Source organism: Aotus nancymaae, unplaced genomic scaffold (assembly GCF_030222135.1).
Source record: "Aotus nancymaae isolate 86718 unplaced genomic scaffold, 86718_ANA_hifiasm-v0.15.2.pri h1tg000065l, whole genome shotgun sequence".
Lineage (NCBI taxonomy): Eukaryota > Metazoa > Chordata > Mammalia > Primates > Aotidae > Aotus > Aotus nancymaae.
Window position 1 is genome coordinate 126,929 of NW_026988480.1, and position 20,575 is coordinate 147,503.

Sequence of the window (20,575 nt, forward strand, 5' to 3'; positions counted from 1 at the left end):
CCCTTTCAAGATGTCAGTCTTCTCAAAGCTGGATAGCCTGTGTTAGTTATTTTAGTCATGTGTGATTTTTCCTCTCTGTCATTAAATTAGAATACGATTACCTCCCACAGACAGAATCGCACCTTTGAGTACTAAGTAATATAATTTATTTCATAAATAGGATCAAAACACCTTTATTAGATGCTAGTGACTAGGGGAAAAACAGCATTTTATTAACATTTTAGTATTGACTCTCTTTTATTATATTTAATCAGAATGGGATTTTGACAGCAATCCAGAGATGTACTCTCTACTTTTATCTGTGCTTCAGCTACCTTGCTTGAAGAATGCTTGTTTTTGTTTTTCTCTTAACCCAGAAACCGAACCATTTGCAATGGATTCTTTTGAAAACCACAAAAGCTACATGTTTAGTGTGTCTGTGATCTGGGGTCCTAGTGGTTTCTTTCTCTTGATATGTTCAAATGAAAAGGCCCACAAAGAAGCTAATGTGCAGAGTCCAAGGTGGAGAATTCTTGAAGATACTGACTTTCTTCCTCCTTCTCTTTCCTTTCTTTTCTATTTTCAACAAATATTTATTTAACACTTGGGAACATAGCAGTCAACAACAACAAAAAAATCCTTTTCCTTGTGGATCTGAAGGTTATGAGGAGCTAGACAATAAAAATAAAGAAATACTTGCTACACCAAGGGCTGAGTCCCTCACTCAGCATGCCTTTTCCAAATGACTGTTCTATGCAAGTACTGAAGTACAGTGTTACGTGCCACCTACCGTCTGAGCCCCCATGCTGCTGGACAGTCACATTTGGACATTTTGGAAAGCTTTTTCCCTGGAGATGATAAAAATAGGATAGCAACTTGTTTCTAGTTGAGGCATAAAAAAACTACTGTGAAACTTAGAGGACACATTAAAGGTCATTTAAAAAGCTGGCTCTGCCATTTGCTGGCAAGGTGAACTCGGTCAGGTTATTTGACTTCTCTGTCCTAGTCTGTGCTGTAAAAATGATCGCAGAAACACCTGCCTTCTCAGGTGGTTGTGAGGGTTAAATGAGTTAATATTTGTCTTGTACCTCAAAGAGTGCCCCTGGCATGCAGTTAGTGACATGCAAATGTTAGTTATTTGGTCTCTTCTCTCACCTAAGGCTTGAGCTTTCCATCCCTATTGGATTGGTTAGCCAGCTTCTGCTTAAACAACTCTGATGATGGGAACCTGGAACCTTTTGAAAGGCCCTTGTGAACTTCTGACTATCGCTTCACCTGCTACTGTTTTCTCATGTGGAGCTGAAATCTTACTTTCTCACTTGGCTTCTACCCTGTGGTCTTTCTCCTTGGATATCATCCAGAGCAGTTCCAGCCCTCCTTTCACATGACACCTCTGGACATTTGAAAAGAGGATGTACCATTGGAGAGTACTTTTTACTGGGGCTGAATATCCCAGGCCCCACAACTTTCTCCCAAAGCACACGATTTCCAAGTATTTTCTAGTCTCGTTCAGGTTTTTAGATGGACCAGACACCAGCTGCTTCTTCATATAATGTGGTGTGGGGTCTCCTAACCACCCCAGGTAATAGGATGAAATGGCCAGGTGTGAATAAATGGCCTAGTGGTACCCATAGTTCTGGACTATACAAGGAGAAAGACAGAGGCAGTCTTGCTCTCATGAAACTTGCATTTTAGTTGTGAAGACAAGTAATAATCAAGTGAAGGAATATGAACATTTCAGTTGATGCTACTTTAGATTGGGTGGACAGAGAAGGCCTCTTTGAGTAAATGCTACTGAGATGAGACCTCAAGGTTGGGAAGGAATGTTCTACATAGAGGGAAGAACACAAGTAAATACTTTGAAGAGAGAATAAGCTTAGCTGTGAGCTCAAGCTGCAGAAAACAAGCTCATGTTGCTGGAGCAGAGGGAGCAGAGAGAAGGAGGAGAGTGGTGTAAGATGAGGGACTTGGTCTCTGCTCATCCTATGGTAACCCAGTGATAACTCTTCCCCTCTCCTCTAAAAAGTCAAAAATTCCCAGGGATGCAAAGAACACATCCTCAACTCCCCAGTCTCATTTTTCACCAGTGCCCATGCTCAAGCTTCACTCAAACAGTGCTTAGGTTCTCATAATATGCTCCATTTGGGAATGTTTACAAAAAATACTAGTTGCCCAAATGCAACTATTGCAAAAATAATTATTTTCTACATGGGTTGCTTTCTCAAACCTCTAGCACCATGTTTTCTCACACTTCTGTCCCTTAACTCCTAGTGTTTTCTCCATCTGGAATTTCTTCCATCTTGGTGAATTCCTATATGTATTCTAGAAAACCCAACTTCAAGGCCTCTGAGAGGCCTCCCTACCCTTTGAACTGCCCCATGCTCCAATAGTTAGAGGAGCCCTCTGCCCTATCAGTGACTGTTCAGATTTCTAGATGAGCTATTTTTCACTCTCTTGAAACTGGTTACTTACTTTTTCTCTCTCATTAGTTTTGAGCTTCTTGTAAAAAGAAACTTTATCTTGTGCAGCCTTTTAACTCTAAAGTTTTAGCTATGTGCTTGAAACTTGCCGATCACTTAGTAAACACTTCATGGTCGAATGTTGATCTTTGAGTAATGCATTCCCTCCAGGATTTGTCTAGCTCAATATTTCTCAATGGAGATGCTGTTGGCATTTTACGTGGTGGTAATTTCTTGTGTGGGGACACCCTTACCCTGCATTGTTTAACATCTTTCAGTGCATTTCCAAACACCCTCTAGGAAGAAGTGGTAGCCCCAGTTGAGAACCACTGCCAGCCCATTCACTCATTCCTTCATGTAAAAATGTGAAATTGCTGCTATATGCAACACCTTGTACTTGAGTAACAATGGAGCAGGAATTTGCCTACTTCCTGAGGTTGACCATTGCACCTTGGGCCATCTTTGTAGGACAGTTCTTCCTCATTATATAAAAATGTATCTCTCTCTAACATCTGAACATTGATTCTGGTGTATTATTGTCTAGTGCAGTACAGAACATACCTAGTCTTTTTCTTTTGTAATAGCCTTTCAGCTATTTGAAGACACTTTTTTTTATTGCCCTCTGTGCACCTACATTTTTCTTTTCTGTAAGTGAAATACTGCTGACTTTTTGGACCAGTTCCCTGTGACATGAATTTGACTGATCTCAGCTCTTTGTAGCAGGTAAGGCTGTATCAGTATGCATTCATTTTGACTGTCACATTGTAATATTTTTACACTGTGTTCATGTTTGGCATTTTCCCCATTGTTTACAACTCCAGCAGTGATGGACCTGCAGGACTTTTTGGTGTGTTCATGGAGGTAGTTGTAAATGTGTAAGGTCAGATAGATTAATAGCACATACCAAAGCTGTCTTCGTGAAATGATTGCCTCTTTCTAGGCTTCTATTAGCGGCATCCACTGTATATGTTGAAAAAAGCAGAGGGCAAAGACAAATGTGAAACATTCTTATGAGCAAAGAGCGAATCAACCTATTGGAACAACTTAAAATGTGCAAAAGCTATAATCAGTGGTGTGCCTCTAAATGTTTAACAACTGGCACCAGAAAGTAGGGGTGTAGAGGCCGGGCACAGTGGCTCACACCTGTGATCCCAGCACTTTGGGAGGCCGAGGTGGGTGGATCACTTGAAGTTAGGAGTTTGAGTCTAGCCTGGCCAACATGGCGAAACCTTGTCTTTACTAAAAATACTAAATTAGCTGAGCATGGTGGTGTGCACCTGTAATCCCATCTACTCAGCAGGCTGAGGCAGAAGAATAGCTTGAACCCAGGAGGTAGAGCTTGTGGTGAGCTGAGATCACACCACTGTACTCCAGCCTGGGGACAGAGTGAGACTGTGTCTCAAAAAAATGTAGGAGTATAGAATCCTGATTTGCAGCATTTGCTTATTTCTAAGGTGTGAATTCTCCTGCCATGATCAATTGCAAGTTATAGGTTGCCAGCATGATGACACCGAACTCAGTTAGATGCAATGCACAGTAACACTCCATTTTATAGTGTCCTCTATATACGCGTAACAGACATAACTTCAAGAGCATAGATGATAGTAAAATATCATAAATGTCATACAAATAATACAAAGTATTATGTTTTGAGTATTATGTTTGTTTTTAATATAATTTATATCCATAATTTTATGTAATTTAATTTTTAAATAATGAGATATTTAAGAATCGCCTCTCAAAATTTCTGAAATGTAGTAATTAACTCCAATGATCTAATGTGAACTGGCTCCATCCTAGCATGGAAATTTAGTTATGACAAAATAAGATAGGGGTATCAGACACACATTTGTAGTAAATGGCTTGGAAATCCAAGAAAAAAAAATCCCTACATTGTGTATTAAAGTAATCAAGGGAGATTTTCCTGGAGGAGGTGGTGGGACTTGAAGAATTTATACGATTTGTGTTAAGAGAAGGGAGAACCATTAGGGCTTTTTAGTATAGGTAAATATTACTACCGTCTTAGAAAGAGTAATACCACAAATATTTATTGAGAACTTACTTTAGGGCAAGGACTTTATGTGCATAGTTTAATTAACTATCCTAAAAACCCAAGAAGTAGATACTGCCATTAGCCTTCTCTTAAAATGAGGACACTGAGACTCTGGTTAAACAAATTGCCTAAAGTCACACAGCTAATAAGAGTTATTTTGCTTCTTGTGTTCATCTTGTCTAGGATTATCTTGAGATACATTGAGTAGAGGGAACTGTACCATGAGCCTCCTCTGACTTGTCAAATCTTCTATTCATTTACCACTATCCATAATTTTAGAAGAGTTAACTAGTGGGTTTTTTAAATAACTTAAGCATTCCCATCAGTTTTTCATTGATGGGAAAAACTACCAAATATGTAATACTTTCCCATGGACATCACATGTCATTCTTTGGCCAGGGGGAAAAGAGAGAATGGCAAGTGATAAAAAACCCAGCTGAGATTGGCTTAATGAAAAGTGAAATGTATTGGCTGCAAAACTGAAAGTACAGAGATAGGTCTGCCTTCAGGCACATCTGAACTCAGCAGCTCCCACAGTATCATGCCATCTCTCTTCTGTGTTGGCTCCATTTTAGGCAGGCTTTCCCTTGGTGGAACCAGATGTCCACCTGCAGTTCCATGCTTACATTTTCACACTCCAAGTCAGGCTCTTTCTCTGTGATCTGAAAAGAAATCCTAATTCAGGACTCCCTAGTCTGATCTCATTGGCCCAGGTTAGGGTACACCTCATCTCTTAACCATCACTCTGGCTAGAAAGATATCCTCCTCTCACCAAGACTGAGTCACATGGCTGTCCTGCTTGCCACATGCAGGAATTGAAGGAGTGAGAATCAGGAAAGCATATTCCTCAAGGGGAAATGAAGATGCTGTTAGCAGGCATCCAACATATATATATAGGAAGCAAAGTAAGAGACAGAGGAAGAGACATTCACAAAGGAGATGTTTTTTGTGTTTATACTTGATAGCTAAATGAGGTACAATAAACTATATATATTTAAAGTGTACAATTCAGATTTGACCTATGAATCCATCTGTGAAATCATCACTACATCTAGAAAACAAACCACCATTATGTCACCACCATCTTTATCTATATCATCAATTTGTTTATCCATTCATTTGATATTGATTTGGGCTGTTCCTAGTTTTTTGCCATTATAAATAAAGCTGGTATGAACATCACCACCATCCCTCAAAATTTCCTTGTGCCTATTTGGAATCCATTCCTCCCTCCAAAACCTTCCCAGGCAACATCTCTGATCTGCCTCCTGCCACTATAGATTAATGTTTGAGTTTTCTACAATTTTATTTAAATAGAAAAATACTATATATACTTTTTTTCAAATAACTTATTTAACGTGGTATAGTGATTTTGAGATTTATCCATGCCGGGCGTGGTGGATCATGCCTGTAATCCCAGCATTTTGGGAGGCTGAGGCAGGTGGATCACGAGGTCAAGAGATCAAGACCATCCTGGTCAACATGGTGAAACCCTATCTCTACTAAAAATACAAAAAATTAGCTGGGCGCGGTGGTGCGTGCCTGTGATCCCAGCTACTCAGGAGGCTGAGGCAGGAGAATTGCCTGAACCTGGGAGGCGGAGGTTGCAGTGAGCCAAGATCGCACCATTGCACTCCAGCCTGGGTAACAAGAACGAAACTCTGGCTCAAAAAAAAAAAAAAAAAAGAGAGAGAGAGAGAGATTTATCTATTTTGAATGTATCATTAATTTCCTTTTTGTAGCTGAGTACCACTTCATTGTATGGATATTCTACAATTTGTTTATCCATTTATTTGATATTAATTTGGGTTGTTCCTAGTTTTGTGCCATTACAAATAAAGCTGCTATAAAGATTTGTGTGATGTCTGCATGTGAACATAAATATTTGTTTCTCTTCCTTAAATTCTTAGGAGTGGAATACTTGAATTATATGGCAGGCGTATGTTTAATTTTGTAAGAAACTGCCAAATAGTTTTGTTTTGTTTTGTTTTGTTGTTTTGAGATGGAATTGTGCTGTGTCACCCATGCTGGAATACAATGGCATGATCTTGGCTCACTGCAATTTGCATTTCCCAGGTTCAAGCGATCCTCCTGCCTAAGCCTCCCAAGTAGCTGGGACTAGAGGCACACCCCACCATGCCAGGCTAATTTTTTTGTGTGTATTTTTAGTAGAGATGGGATTTTGCCATATTGGCCAGGCTGTTCTCAAACTCTTGACCTCCTGTGGACTACCAGCCTCAGCCTTTCAAAGTGCTGGGATTATAGGCATGAGTTACCACACCAGGCTCCAAATAGTTTTCCAAAGTGGTTGTACTCTTTTGTATTTCTATCACAAATGCATGAGAGGGCCATTTTCTTCCTGTCCTTTCCAGTGCTTGGTATAGTCAGAGTTTTTTTCTTTCTGTTTTTTTTTTTTTTTAACTTTATCATTCTAATATATGTGTTGCTGTATCTCAGTAAGGTTTAATTGGGCCTTCCTGAAACTAATGACACATTCTCATTTTGACCTTATTTATTACCAAGAGATGATAGGATTTTTCCTTTATTATAGATAAACTTTCACCATATATATCTAATAGAAATATATTTATAGAAAAAATCCTATCATAATAGAAATATCTTTCACATATATGAGAGACATTTGTTCACAAATACCGTGTGCACATAGATACTCATTCCATATGGGATAGTGATGATTCAGTCGTGGTATCTCCCTTGAGTGGTTATGTCTGTGAACTTTCTCTAAAGAAACTATCCTCTCCCAGCACTTTGGGAGGCCGAGGCAGGTGGATCACGAGGTCAAGAGATCGAGACCATCCTGGTCAACATGGTAAAAGTCCGTCTCTACTAAAAATACAAAAAATTAGCTGGGCATGGTGGAATGTGCCTATAATCCCAGCTACTCAGGAGGCTGAGGGAGGAGAATTATCTGAACCCAGGAGGCGGAGGTTGCAGTGAGCCGAGATCCTGCCATTGCACTCCAGCCTGGGTAACAAGAGCGAAACTCCGTCTCAACAAAAAAAAAAAAAAAGAAAGAAAGAAATCATTCAGGGGCGGTGGCTCACGCCTGTAATTCCAGCTACTGGGAAGGCTGAGGCAGGAGAATTGCTTGAACCCAGAAAGCGGAGTTTGCCTTGAGGCGATATCGCGCCATTGCACTCCAGCCTGGGTAACAAGAGCGAAACTGCGTCTCAAAAAAAAAAAAAAAAAAATCTTCTGGGCCCGGTGACTCAGGCCTGCAATCCCAGCACTTTGGGAGGCCAAAGTGGGTGGATCACCTGACGTTAATAGTCAAATATCAGCCTGGCCTTCATGGTGAAACCCCATCTTATTAAAAAAAAGAAAATCTGCCGGGTGAGGTGGCTCACGCCTGTAATCCCAGCACTTTGGGAGGCTGAGGCGGGTGGATCACGAGATCAAGAGATCGAGACCATCCTGGTCAACATGCTGAAAGCCCGTCTCTACTAAAAATACAAAAGATTAGCGGGCCATGGTGGCGCGTGCCTATAATCCCAGCTACTCAGGAGGCTGAGGCAGGAGAATTGCCTGAACCCAGGAGGCGGAGGTTGCGGTGAGCCAAGATCGTGCCATTGCACTCCAGCCTGGGTAACAAGAGCGAAACTCGTTCTCAAAAAAAGAAAAAAAAGAAATCTTCCTGGCGCGGTGGCTCACACCTGTAATTCCAGCTACTCGGGAGGCTGAGGCAGGAGAATTGCTTGAACCCAGGAGGCGGAGTTTCCGTTGAGGCGAGATCACGCCATTGCACTCCAGCCTGGGTAACAAAAGCGAAAATGCGTCTTAAAAAAGAAAAAAATCTTCCTGGCGCGGTGGCTCACGCGTGTAATTCCATCTACTCGGGAGGCTGAGGCAGGAGAATTGTTTGAACCCAGGAGGCGGAGGTTGCGGTGAGCCGAGATCGCGCCATTGCACTGCAGCCTGGGTAACAAGAGCAAAACTCCGTCTCAAAAAAAAAAAAAAAAAATCTTCCTGGCGCGGTGGCTGACGCCTGTAATCCCAGCACTTTTTGAGGCTAAGGCGAGTCGATCACGACGTCAAGAGATCGAGAACATCCTGGTCAACATTGTGAAATCCTGTCTCTACTAAGAATACAAAAAATTAGCTGGGCATGGTGGCGCGTGTCTGTAATCCCATTTACTCAGGAGGCTGAGGCAGGAGAATTGCCTGAACCCAGGAGGCGGAGGTTGCGGTGAGCCGAGATCGCGCCATTGCACTCCAACCTGGGTAACAAGAGCAAAACTGCGTCTCAAGAAAAAAAAAAAGAGTTTCGCTCTTGTTATTCAGGCTGGAGTGCAATGGCGCGATCTCGGCTCACCGCAGCCTCCTCCTACTGGGTTCAAGCAATTCTCCTGCCTCATCCTCCCGAGTAGCTGGAATTACAGGCGTGAGCCACCGCGCCAGGAAGATTTTTTTTTTTTTTTTTTTTTTTTTTTGAGACGCAGTTTCCCTCTTGTTACCGAGGCTGGGATTACAGGCACGCGCCACCATGCCCAGCTAATTTTTGTATTTTTAGTAGAGACGGGGTTTCACCATGTTGACCAGGATGGTCTCGATCTCTTGACATCGTGATCCACCCGCCTCAGCGTCCCAAAGTGCTGGGTTTACAGGCGTGAGCCACCGCGCCCGGCCGTCAAATGGAATTTTAAAAAGGCTTTCCAAAAAAAAAATCTAAATAAGATATATTATGTAGAAACAGACATGTATAGAAACCCTACTTTACACCAGTACTGGAAGTTTGAAGACATAGTGTTTCCATTTATAATAATCATGATGAATGCTTAACACATGCCTAAGGTGTACTAGGAGCCAGATAATATTTCAAGTTTGTTCTTATGTAGTAACTAATTTAAGCTGAATTTTGAACGAGTCCTGATAAAATAGCTAGTCAGTCCGCGAGTGGTAGAGATGAAACGGGCGTTCTGGTCCCGTTGCCTCGGCCCTGAACAGCTCCAAGCTCCACGCAGATACTTTGCAGTACACTAAAAACAGAAGTGCAGTAATCTCATAAAGCCACTAGATGGCACAGCAGCTTTTGTAACAGGGGACTTCGCCTGGGGCAGGAGGGTTCTTGAGACAAAATCATTTTTTATATTCGTAATTGATCACTAGCAAGTAGAATCATACTTTAAATAATAAAATTATTCCCTTTAAGAATTCTATACTTTTTATCTATTGAAAGAAAACAGTTTTCCTTAAGAATAAAATAACTTCAAAATATGTCTAAAACAGTAATCTGTGTTTTGCTTTGCTTTTTCAATATAATTCCAATTTCTTCCTCTGGCACGGGAAATACGTCAGCTTCTCATTTCACATAATTATATAGGTTCAATAAAATTATTTTTTAAAATGGTAAAATGCCACTGAATTGTTAGGTGCTATAGTCAGTATTCAATGACTCAAAAATTGGATTATATTAATACTGAAATGATATTTTTAAGCTTACTCTTAATTTTCATAATTTGATTTGATTTACGCACATGAAAAATACATTATAACTAAAATATGAATCACAAGACACTGTTTTCTAAGAGGACTCGGGAGTGGATTGTTGTTAGTGATGGAAAAAGCTAGGAGGCTGGCCGGGCACGGTGGCTCAAGCCTGTAATCCCAGCACTTTGGGAGGCCGAGGCGGGTGGATCACGAGGTCAAGAGATCGAGACCAACCTGGTCAACATGGTGAAACCCCGTCTCTACTAAAAAATACAAAAATTAGCTGGGCACGGTGGCGCGTGCCTGTAATCACAGCTACTCAAGAGGCTGAGGCAGGAGAACTGCCTGAACCCAGGAGGCAGAGGTTGCGGTGAGCCGAGATCGCGCCATTGCACTCCAGCCTGGGTAACAAGAGCGAAACTCCGTCTAAAAAAAAAAAAAGAAAAGAAAAAGCTAGGAGGCTACTTGTTTCATCATTTTTTCCCACAGCTGTGGGAACTAAGGAGTACAGAGGTCATTATTTTTCACTAAGCAGTGTCAGAAATCCACATTTCTGTTTGCCATTTGTCAACAGTTTAAAGATACCATATATATCATACATTTCCAACATGTAGAGTAGTATATGACAAATTACATTTATAAAACAATTTTGAAGATAATCGAGTCTATTAGGCCATTCTTGCATTGCTGTAAAAATATCTAAGAGTGGGTAATTTATAAAGAAAAGAGGTTTAATTGGCTTAAGTTTCTGCAGTTTTTAGAAGCATAATGCAGACACTGCTCAGCGTCTGCAGAAGCCTTAGGGAGCTTTTACTTGTGGTGGAAGGCGAAGTGGGAGCAGGCATGCCACATGGAGAAAGCAGGAGAGAGAGAGAAACGCAGGGCGGAGAGAGAGAGAGAGAGAGAGAGAGAAACACAGGGGGCAGAGAGAGAGAGAGAGAGAGAGAGTGAGAGAGAATACTTTTATTATTATTTTTTTTTTTTGAGATGGCGTCTCACCCTGTCTCACCATTGCACTCCATCCAGGCTGGAGTGCAATGGCGCGATTTTGGCTCACTGCAACCTCTGCCTCCCACGTTCAAGTAATTCTCTGCCTCAGCCTCTCGAGCAGCTGGGATTACAAGCGCCCGCCACTAGGCCCGGCTAAATATGGTTTTTTTGTGTTTTTTTTTGGAGACGAGGTTTCACCATGTTGGCAGGCTGGTCTTCAACTCCTGACCTCGTGATCCACCCGCCTTGGCCTCCCAAAGTGTTGGGATTACAGTTGTGAGCCACCGGGCCTGGTTGGTGCTGCACACTTTTAAAAGACCAGATCGCCTGAGAACTCACTCACAGGTGCAAGGAATTTACTACCATGATCCAATCACCTCCCACCAGGTCCTACCTCCAGCGATGGGGATTGCAATGCAACATGAGATCTGGGCAGGGACACACATCCAAACTATATTGTCAATTTTTTTTGCTGATTGAAATATCCCATGAAGATTATGCCTTATTTCCATGAATTGAATTATTTTACATAAATAACCAAAGTACATATAGCACCTCAGAATTGAATAAGATACTTTCAGAGCACTGACTATGAGGAGTAATTATTACTAAGCATCTGCTATATACAGAAAAATGGATATGGACACATATACCCTTTAACATATACGTATATGAAAACAATTTGAAATATATAAGCTATTATAAAACTACTGTTTTACTCTAGATGGAACTTTTTTAAAGTCATAGTACTCTGTTTTCTGCTTTCTTATATTGTATATACTTTTTAATGTATTTTGAAGGAATGAACTTTCTTGGAAACCATTGTTTATTCTCCTTTTATTTTCACATACATAAAAACAGCTTATAATTGTACTGAACACAAAATACAAACAAATACATTTTATTGCACATTAAAATACTTTAAATGAAGTATTGCACATAATAGAATTGATTAGGAAAGTCACAAACCTATTATAAGACTAGTATTATTCTAGGTTTGAACACTACAGAATATTTCCTGATAGAAATTTGCCACATCACATATTGCACATTTTCCAACACTTTTCTCTGTTTTACAAATATTCCTCATATTCTTTGCTTTTGTCTTTTCTCTGGAAAACACTGTATAAAAAGTTTTAAAGGCAAAGAAATATGTACCATTGAAAAGGATCGGTCTGCAACTGAGGAAATAAAAAAATAAATTATCATCCCATTCTTTGTGGGGAAAAAAATTACAAAGCAAATTGGCAAAATTCTCTAAAAAGAGAGAAATATTACAACTTAGTTTAATGAGCATTTGTCCATTTATAAATGCTCTCTGAGCTTAAGAGATTCAATTAAATACCTCTGTTACCAGCCGTAATTCCTTTGTTTACATTCAGTATTTAGTACCAACATCTAACTCCTTCCAATAGAGCAGATGCACGAAGGGCTCTCACTCTCAAATGTTGGTAGTCAGTCAACAATAAATAATAAGTCTATGCCTAGTTGTTTCATTATTTCTGGATTCAAAACAATATAAAGTGCATCCAAAAGGTTTCATAGTCATTCTTCTTATTCGTGGGCATGATTATCAGTCAACCTGTGATGCCTTCAGCACATGGCAATAAGAATCCACAATGCAGATTTTCCTGGAATTTCTTCCTTTTTTCCACAGTTCTGTTTGGAAGAAAATTCCCAAGATACTTGAAAATTTTTTTTGACAAAGTCTGTATGGAAAACTTGGGAACACAGAGCAGCATCGATTGACACAGATTTCCTTGAATTCCATCCTATAATGGTCAATAAGTAAATATGTTTCCTTATTATTTATAAGGTTTGTTACAGATCCAGTGTAAATTCTTCTCACATTCCATGCTGCTGACCTCTGTGTTTTTCAGAAAAACACACTTCTCAGACCCTGTGAGGTTGAACCTGTCAAACAATAAAGAAACTTAGAATTATTTTCAGCTCATTGTTTTCATTCAGTTACATGAGAATGAACCCTATGATAGTGAACTCTGCTGCTTTTAAATTCTTAGAGGATACATGTCAAATAATCATAGACTAATATGTAGAGACAATGGAAAAGAATTGAAAGAAATAGTATGTGGAGAAAACATATGGAGATAAGAGGAAAGCACCTCATTTGTTTTGTTGGCATGGCACCAGAGAAGTGATTCTTGGACACTTTTGAGTTCATAGATTTTTCAATAAATAATTTTACAAAATTATATGCGTGCAGCAGCCAAGCATACTAGTGCATACAGCTGTAGGGGTTTTATGGCTCCTGATGCAACCTCCGCCTCCTGGGTCCAAGCAATTCTCCTGCCTCAGCCTCCTGAGTAGCTGGGATTACAGGCACGCGCCATCATGCCCAGCTAATTTTTTGTGTTTTTAGTAGAGACAGGGTTTCACCATGTTGACCGGGATGCTCTCGATCTCTTGACCTCGTGATCCACCCACCTCAGCCTCCCAAAGTGCTGGGATTACAGGCGTGAGCCACCGCGCCTGGCCAGAAACTCTTAATTAGGCATTGAAAATGTTCTTTATTCTGTGGAGATGAAAACTGAGAAATAGTAAGAGGGATTTATTTTCCAACAGCTATCTCATTAGTAAAGTCTAAATGTGGCACAAAAACGGGGTTTTGTTGCATCATGATAATTATTAGAATATTTCCAAATCAAGTAAATCTATTACTCATATTAGTTTGCTGAGAAGAATCAGTATAAGCATTTATTTTATGAATTATAAGTGTAGATAAAGAGAAAGGAATGATAATAAAGCCTGTCTTTAAAGAATTCCAGAGTATACACATTCAGAAGAGTTTGTTAGAGCTCTTGAAGAGCTCAGCCTTTGTATTTAAAGTGCTTTGAAAGGAGAAAAGGAAAATGATTTTCCTGACATGCTATCTTGGTGAGAATAAAGAGGTGTCTGGAGACTTACCAGTCATTAAATTCTTTGCCATTTGACCACTTCCATGTCTGATCAGGTTCCTTTTTCAGTCCAACCCAGTGTTCACCTCTACCTGCATATCGTTTCAGAAAGTTCTTTAAAAAAGCACAAATGAGTTGTTACATTAAACACCTTTTGGAAGTAGATACTAAATCCTGTTTCTCAAAAGTTGCACCTTGAGGCATGACAACCCGTCTGATTGTTTACTTATTGGATATAGCATCAGCTTATTTGGATTTCTGGTCTTTGAAGCTAAGCAGTCAGAGCAAATTAAAAGATGGAATTAGACCAGGCATGGTGGCTCATGCCAGTAATCACAGCACGTTGGGAGACCGAGGTGAGCAGATCACCTGAGGTGGGGAGTTTGAGACCAGCCTGACCAACGTGGAGAAACTCAGCATTTATTAAAAATACAATAAATTAGCCAGGCATGGTGGCACATGCCTGTAATTCCAGTTACTCAGGAGGCTGAGGCAGGAGAATTGCTTGTACCCAGAGAAGGCGGAGGTTGTGGTGAGCTGAGGTTGTGCCATTGCACTCCAGCCTGGGCAATTAGAGCGAAACTCCATCTCAAAAAAAAGACTAATTTCATTTTGACCTCAGGCTGATCACATGGCTCTCTGAGATGACATTTTCGTACAACTGTGGTAGGTACAATGTTTTTTCACTTAGAAGGAAACCACTGATTAGCCATGTGAATTAAAATAGTAATATTTTATCTCTTTTTTATTCTTACCATGTCCTTTTCAGAATCAATGATGGCAAGAGTAGCACCATGTTCAGAACAAGCATTTTGGGCAGAAGTCCAGCTCTTCTTTGCAGTGGAAATAAAGTAGCATTTCCTCTGGTAGCCAACCCAGTCATCCGGGCATGAAGAAACATTGCTGTCTGATGGCACTGAGAATGTGTATTGACCTGGACAATTGTATTTTCCCACTGTGAACAGAAAAATGCTTTGTTTTAGTAAGAAAAGAAACCAAATACCCATAGCATGCAATACTAGCCCAGGAATGCTATGTGGTGCTGGGTGGTGATAAAGCAAAGGATGAAAGCTAAAAAGGAGAATTCTGAAAAAGGTAAGAAGAAAGAAAGTTCTCAGGAACATATCGAATCTTCCATTGCACCTAATCATTATCGGATGGGGGTGTGAGGGTAAGGGGGTGTACCTTTGGCCATAATGTCAGAAAATAACAGAAATATAGAAAAATTCTGAAAATTTGGAATAGATAGTTTTTTGAACTAAGAAAGGTAAAGTGCATTATAAATTTCAAATAAGGTTTTGAATCTGAATGCAGAGGTGGAGGTATTTGAAGATGCCGTATTTACAGCACAAAGTTGGAAAAATGGAGAGAGTAACTTTTAGGGAACTAATTCACAATCCAGAAAGAGGTATGACTGAGAGTATCTCAAAAAATGATAAATGTTCCCATTTGTAAAAGACACAAATATATCTTGGTATAGCTGTAGGTATTGAATAGCTTATCATTACCAACTCTCTGGGAACTTTTAAATATAGTCTTAATTATTCAGAACTACTATTCTGTGGCCTTTAAGAAAAAACACAGAATACTGGTCACTTCCTGATTAATCTATGGTGTTAGATATGATTTTTTTTCCATAATCAATGGATGTGTTCACATTTTTTTCTAGCTAAATAGCTATTTATTCAGAATTCAAATCAGCTGCCTTCATTCTAGATGTAAACATCTTTTCAAATGCAATTTTATTCTATAGTAATACATAAATCATAGATACTTTTAATACTTATAAAAGTATTACATTAATCATTCAAGGAATGTGGAATTATGTTTAGTCTTGATTAGGAAATTGGCCATATATGTTATATGAGATAATTTTAAATTAGCTACAATTTCTGATTAGCTAGACCAAACTAATATTGATTTCAGCTGGGCATGAATGCTACAGCTAGACCCACCTGATAAGGCAATGAGGGTTATGATTAAAATGGTGATGAAGACCACATTCACTACAGCACATAGGACAGGAACTTGGAAGAACCCGTCACGTTGTGTTGAAAAACGGGGACTATTGGCATCATCTGGAAGGGAGAAAGTTGATGATTAGTTCAGACAGTCTATAGAAGTACTATATTAACATGTGATATTATTTTGAGGCGTTTAAATTTAGTATTTCCCATCTCCTTATATGAAATTTCCCTATATCCGTATACAAATTTCTAAGTTAATTTTCTCCCAATTTTGAGTGAATTTGAATAGTCTCTTGTTGACTTGAAATGAAACAATTCAAACGTAATGATGAGATCATAAAATATCTCCTCAAAATATTTACCTGGCACATACAATTTATACACTTAATAGCTATGAAAATTCTAAGTATATAATCAGTTTATTGTTTCAATCGTGATAAGAACATTTATTAAATATCCACATGCCCTAGAAAACACATTAAAAAATTTGAGGGTGTGGTGGCTCACACCTGTAGTCTCAGCATTTCAGGAGGCTGAGGTGGGTGGATAGATTACCTGAGCTCAGGAGTCCAAGATCATCATGAACAACATGGTGAAACTCTGTCTTCACCAAAAATACAAAAAATTAGCTGGTTATTGTGGCTTGCACCTGTGGTCCCAGCTACTTGGGAATTTGAGGTAGGAGGATTGCTTTAGCCTGGGAGGCAGAAGTTGCAGTGAGCTAAGATTGTGCCGCTGCACTCTAACCTGGGTGACAGAGTGAGACGCTGTCTCAAAAAAAAAAAATTCTAGCATAATTCCTTAACTTCCTTGGGGTTACTGTTGGAGAGAAATGATATGAATGGGATAAACATGAATAATATCATAAATTATTGAATTGATATATAAATATCTAACATTAAAATGACTGAAAAAATTTAACTGGAATTTTCAGATATTATTAGTGGGAGAGTAAATTGGAAAAACACTTTGGAAACTGTTTCTTATAAAATTAAATATATGCCTTTTCTATGACCCAACAAATCTACTCCTATGTATATCCTCAAGAAAAATGAAAACATGTTCTCAAAATGCCTTGTGCAAGAATGTTCCTAGCAGCTTTATTCTTAAGAGCCAAATTCCAGAAATAACTCAAATACTCATCAACAGGAGAATGAATAAACAAATTATGGTATATCCACCCAAGGAAATTCTGCTCAGCAATTTAAAATAAAACAACTGATACATGCAACAAAATGAATCTCCAAAAAAAATAAATAAATAATTTTGAGTGAAAAAAATCCAGCCACAAAAGATTGTATAATAAATATTTCCATTTCTATAACATTAATGAATAGTTTACCTAAGCTCTGGTGACAGAAATCAGAACAGTAGTTGCCTTTGTGTGTGTAGGTAAGGTAATTTAACTGGACTGGGATATAGGGCAAACTGTCTGGGGTCATGGAAATATTCAAATGTTGACTGGTCTTGTGGTTCTACAATTGTCATGACTCATTAAACTATACACCTATGAGCTGTGCATTCATTATACGTAAATTAAACCTCAATTTAAAATGATGTGTGAATGAACAGTGAAATATTTGATTTTTTCAAAAGATGTTAAAATAATAGAGGAAATTTGACAGTATTATAGAGCAAATATTCAGTGAAAGTTTTTTCATTTACCCTCTGTACAGTGGTTAAACAAAGTAAAAGGCTTTTTTTTTTCTCCAACAAGTAATGTTTCTGTGGAAGGATTTAGAATAGGAATATGATGTTAATGATAATTGATAGTTACAAAAAACTCTAGAAGGATATCTGTTCTACAGTGTAAGTAAATAACTGAGGAAAGAGAAAAGAGAATTTTGTGACTTAGATTTTGGATTTCAATTTTGCATGATACGCTGTCAGGATTCTTAAAATGTGGCCCCCGAGAAGTACACAGGTCCCTATTGTATTCTCAAAAACCGAAATGGAAAATGGCTACTTGAGTAACTGACAATGCAAAACAGTTTCAAAATAAAAAAATACTTTTTTTCAGCATGGATGATTTTCATAACTTAAAAAAAGTTTACATAAGATGTATGTTGAAATCCACATCTTTTTACCCTTTAAACATTTATCTAAAGTTAAACTGGACCAAGAGATGTTGCCTTTCTTTCTTAGTAATTTACCAGGTACTGGTGTCAACATCAACTTTTGCTTTATCTGGAATTTATTTTTCCTATCACAGATCCGCACTCAGATTTTGCAGAAGATGCCTTTACTTCACTGCTATCTAGCTCGATTTTCTAGCTTCTCAAAGCAGATTTTCCTTTTTTCACCCGTATAGAATCATGATCGGAAGCAGCCTTTGCTACTTAAGGCAGCAAGTTCGGAGCTCTGTCTAGTTTCACTTGGTGCTATGTGAGAGTCAGTTGTGCTGCTTGAACTTAGCACTACAACAGCTGTCTCCTCAGCCAGCACTAACACACCCTAATAACCCATGGCATCCAGGGTCTCTCTGAGTCCATTGGCTCAACTAGGGAGTAAGCTTTGAGATGACTCTCAGATGGTATTTTATTCCCATTAATGAGGGCTAGTGTTACCCACAGTAACACCTATCTCCTAGGTGACAAAACATTTCCCCCAACAGCACACTTTTGCTTTGATTTCAGGTCCTGCACATTAATAGAGAAGTTGAAAATAAACCCAATTTGCTACTATTGAATTACCCAAGGGTGACATCCAGCGATTCTTCATACTAATAAAGCACCTTACTAGGGCAACCTAAATTAGATATTCAACAGAAAGTTGAAACAATATCAGGAAAAGTTAAGAATGTCTGCATTTTTTTCTTTCAGCTATGCTATTTATTGAGTAGTTATTATTATTATTATTATTATTTATTTTTAGCAGTGCAACTGGGTCATAACTAATGGCTCACCTGATTACCTGAAACTTTGCATGCTTTGCACTTGTTATCCATGCTAAATTTGATGTTCTTAAACACAGGATGGATTTAGGAGAAGTAACTGATGTTTTTTGGAAGGAAACTAATATAGTAGACACATGATTAGAAAATAATCCCTTTCTACAAGCTTGTTTTAGTTCTGCTGTTTCTAACATATCCCTTTGTTACTGGCCAGCTCCTGCTGACAAGCAAAGTCTAATTCCTAAGTGCTAGTGCTTTAGTGTACCTCATTCATTAAGGAGAAAGAGGAATAAATGGAAAAAAGTCAAGAAATTTTACAGAAACAAGTTATAGAAAAATAATAGGCAAAATCACAGTAATAGGAAATAAACCAGATATGTGGATATAATAAACAAATAGAAGAGAGGAAAATTTCTAAAATGACTACATTTTGATGAGAAACAAAGGAAAGGAAGAAAAAATTCTAAGTCACATCGACTTTGAAGCCAGAAATTGGAAGGGTTAAATAGAAGGATGATATGGAGGAAAAATGTCCTATAAAGAATACCAAAGCAGATGATTGCATTTTCAGGAATCCTTTTGTGACATTCTTTTAGTAAATTACAAATGGACACTGTAAAATGTTAGCTGCTTATATAGCAATTATCTCAAAGATGGCAAACTTGCACATTTCCAGCAACTAGAGGATGCTGTCATGAGAACATGGGATAAGGCAAGTAGAGGATGCTGTCATGAGAACATGGGATAAGGCAACTAGAGGATGCTGTCATGAGAACATGGGATATGGCACACCGAAAGCAGATAAGGATGCAAGGGAAGGCAAACAATGTAATTGCTTATGTGGAAAATAGAATTTTTCATAGACAGCACTTCCTGGAGAATGTACAGATGGATATGGAAAATGATGGAGAATAACTGGGCTAGAGCAGGAAGTTTTCTAATTAAATCTAAACACTGAGATAATATAAACTGAAGCGAAGAGAGCGATCTTTAAAGATCTTCATTTTTGCAGCTTTCTCTCATCTCAGGTATTAGAACTCCTTATATATAAAGAGGGATTCACCTCTTCCCTGAAGTAGAACCTGTGTTCTCTAAAAGACAAAGCCTCAGTTTCTTCCCTAACAACCATTATATATCACATATATAGAGATTACCAGTATATTTTCTCTACTATTATATATCATATATAGAGAGATTACCATGATATCTTCTGTAACTACTATTATATGTCATATGTAGAGATATTATAGAGTATATATGAAATCAGATCTGACTTACTTTCTTGTCCACTCTCCGGATGCAAAGAGTTGTTCTCTGTTATGAAACAATTTTCAGAGCTCATCTTTATTCTCAAGATTCCTTAGTTAATCTGAGGTCACGCTGATCTAGAGTGAAAGTCTTTGCTGGAGCTCTTGTTCAGTCTCTGAGATGCTGAGGCACCTCAGAATTTATACTCCCTGATGGTGTCTCCGCCCCCTTCCTCTTACCACCTACTTGCTTGACTACATTATTTCTCTCTAATTTATGCTCCAGCAGCCCAGACAATGTACAGTGTGTTGTTGTGGTGAAGTATGGGTTTTCCCTGTTGTCTGAAATGTGCTTTCTCACAACTGTAAGGTGTAGCAGGAGGCAAGTGGGATTTTCCCAGACTCTGAGACATCCTTCCTTAAATTTCTGGAAAACAAATAGTTTAGGAGACAGCATAATCTAAGAAAAGAGTAAAAGTTAGAGATTCCTGTCTTTGAGATGAAAATAATTTGGAGAAAGAGAGTGTAGTATTTTCCAGGAATCCCATTCATTCGTTTATTCATACATTTAACTGATGTTTACTGAACAGCCCCTATGCACATAACACTGTCTGGAACCATGGG

At 38.7% G+C, this 20,575-nt stretch overlaps 1 protein-coding gene across 1 annotated transcript; it reads right to left on the bottom strand.

Moving 5' to 3' along the window:
- Positions 1 to 11,751: 11,751 nt before the first annotated feature.
- Positions 11,752 to 20,114, bottom strand: LOC110567965 (early activation antigen CD69). Its single transcript, XM_064366654.1, has 5 exons — positions 19,983 to 20,114; positions 15,800 to 15,922; positions 14,600 to 14,799; positions 13,855 to 13,958; positions 11,752 to 12,843 (listed from the first exon to the last, which is right to left on the bottom strand). Exons 1-5 carry the CDS (start codon positions 20,044 to 20,046, stop codon positions 12,735 to 12,737), a joined length of 600 nt encoding a protein of 199 aa, XP_064222724.1. The 5' UTR covers positions 20,047 to 20,114; the 3' UTR covers positions 11,752 to 12,734.
- Positions 20,115 to 20,575: the final 461 nt, after the last annotated feature.

Bases quoted from the DNA above. Each gene is read 5' to 3' on its own strand.
- LOC110567965 (XM_064366654.1), bottom strand. From the start codon at position 20,046: ATGAGCTCTGAAAATTGTTTCATAACAGAGAACAACTCTTTGCATCCG. The intron at 15,923-19,982 runs GTAAGTCAGATC...TCTCCCTTCCAG, and splicing joins TCCGGAGAGTGGACAAGAAA to ATGATGCCAATAGTCCCCGT. The intron at 12,844-13,854 runs GTAAGTCTCCAG...ATTGTTTGACAG, and splicing joins GGCAAAGAATTTAATGACTG to GTTCAACCTCACAGGGTCTG.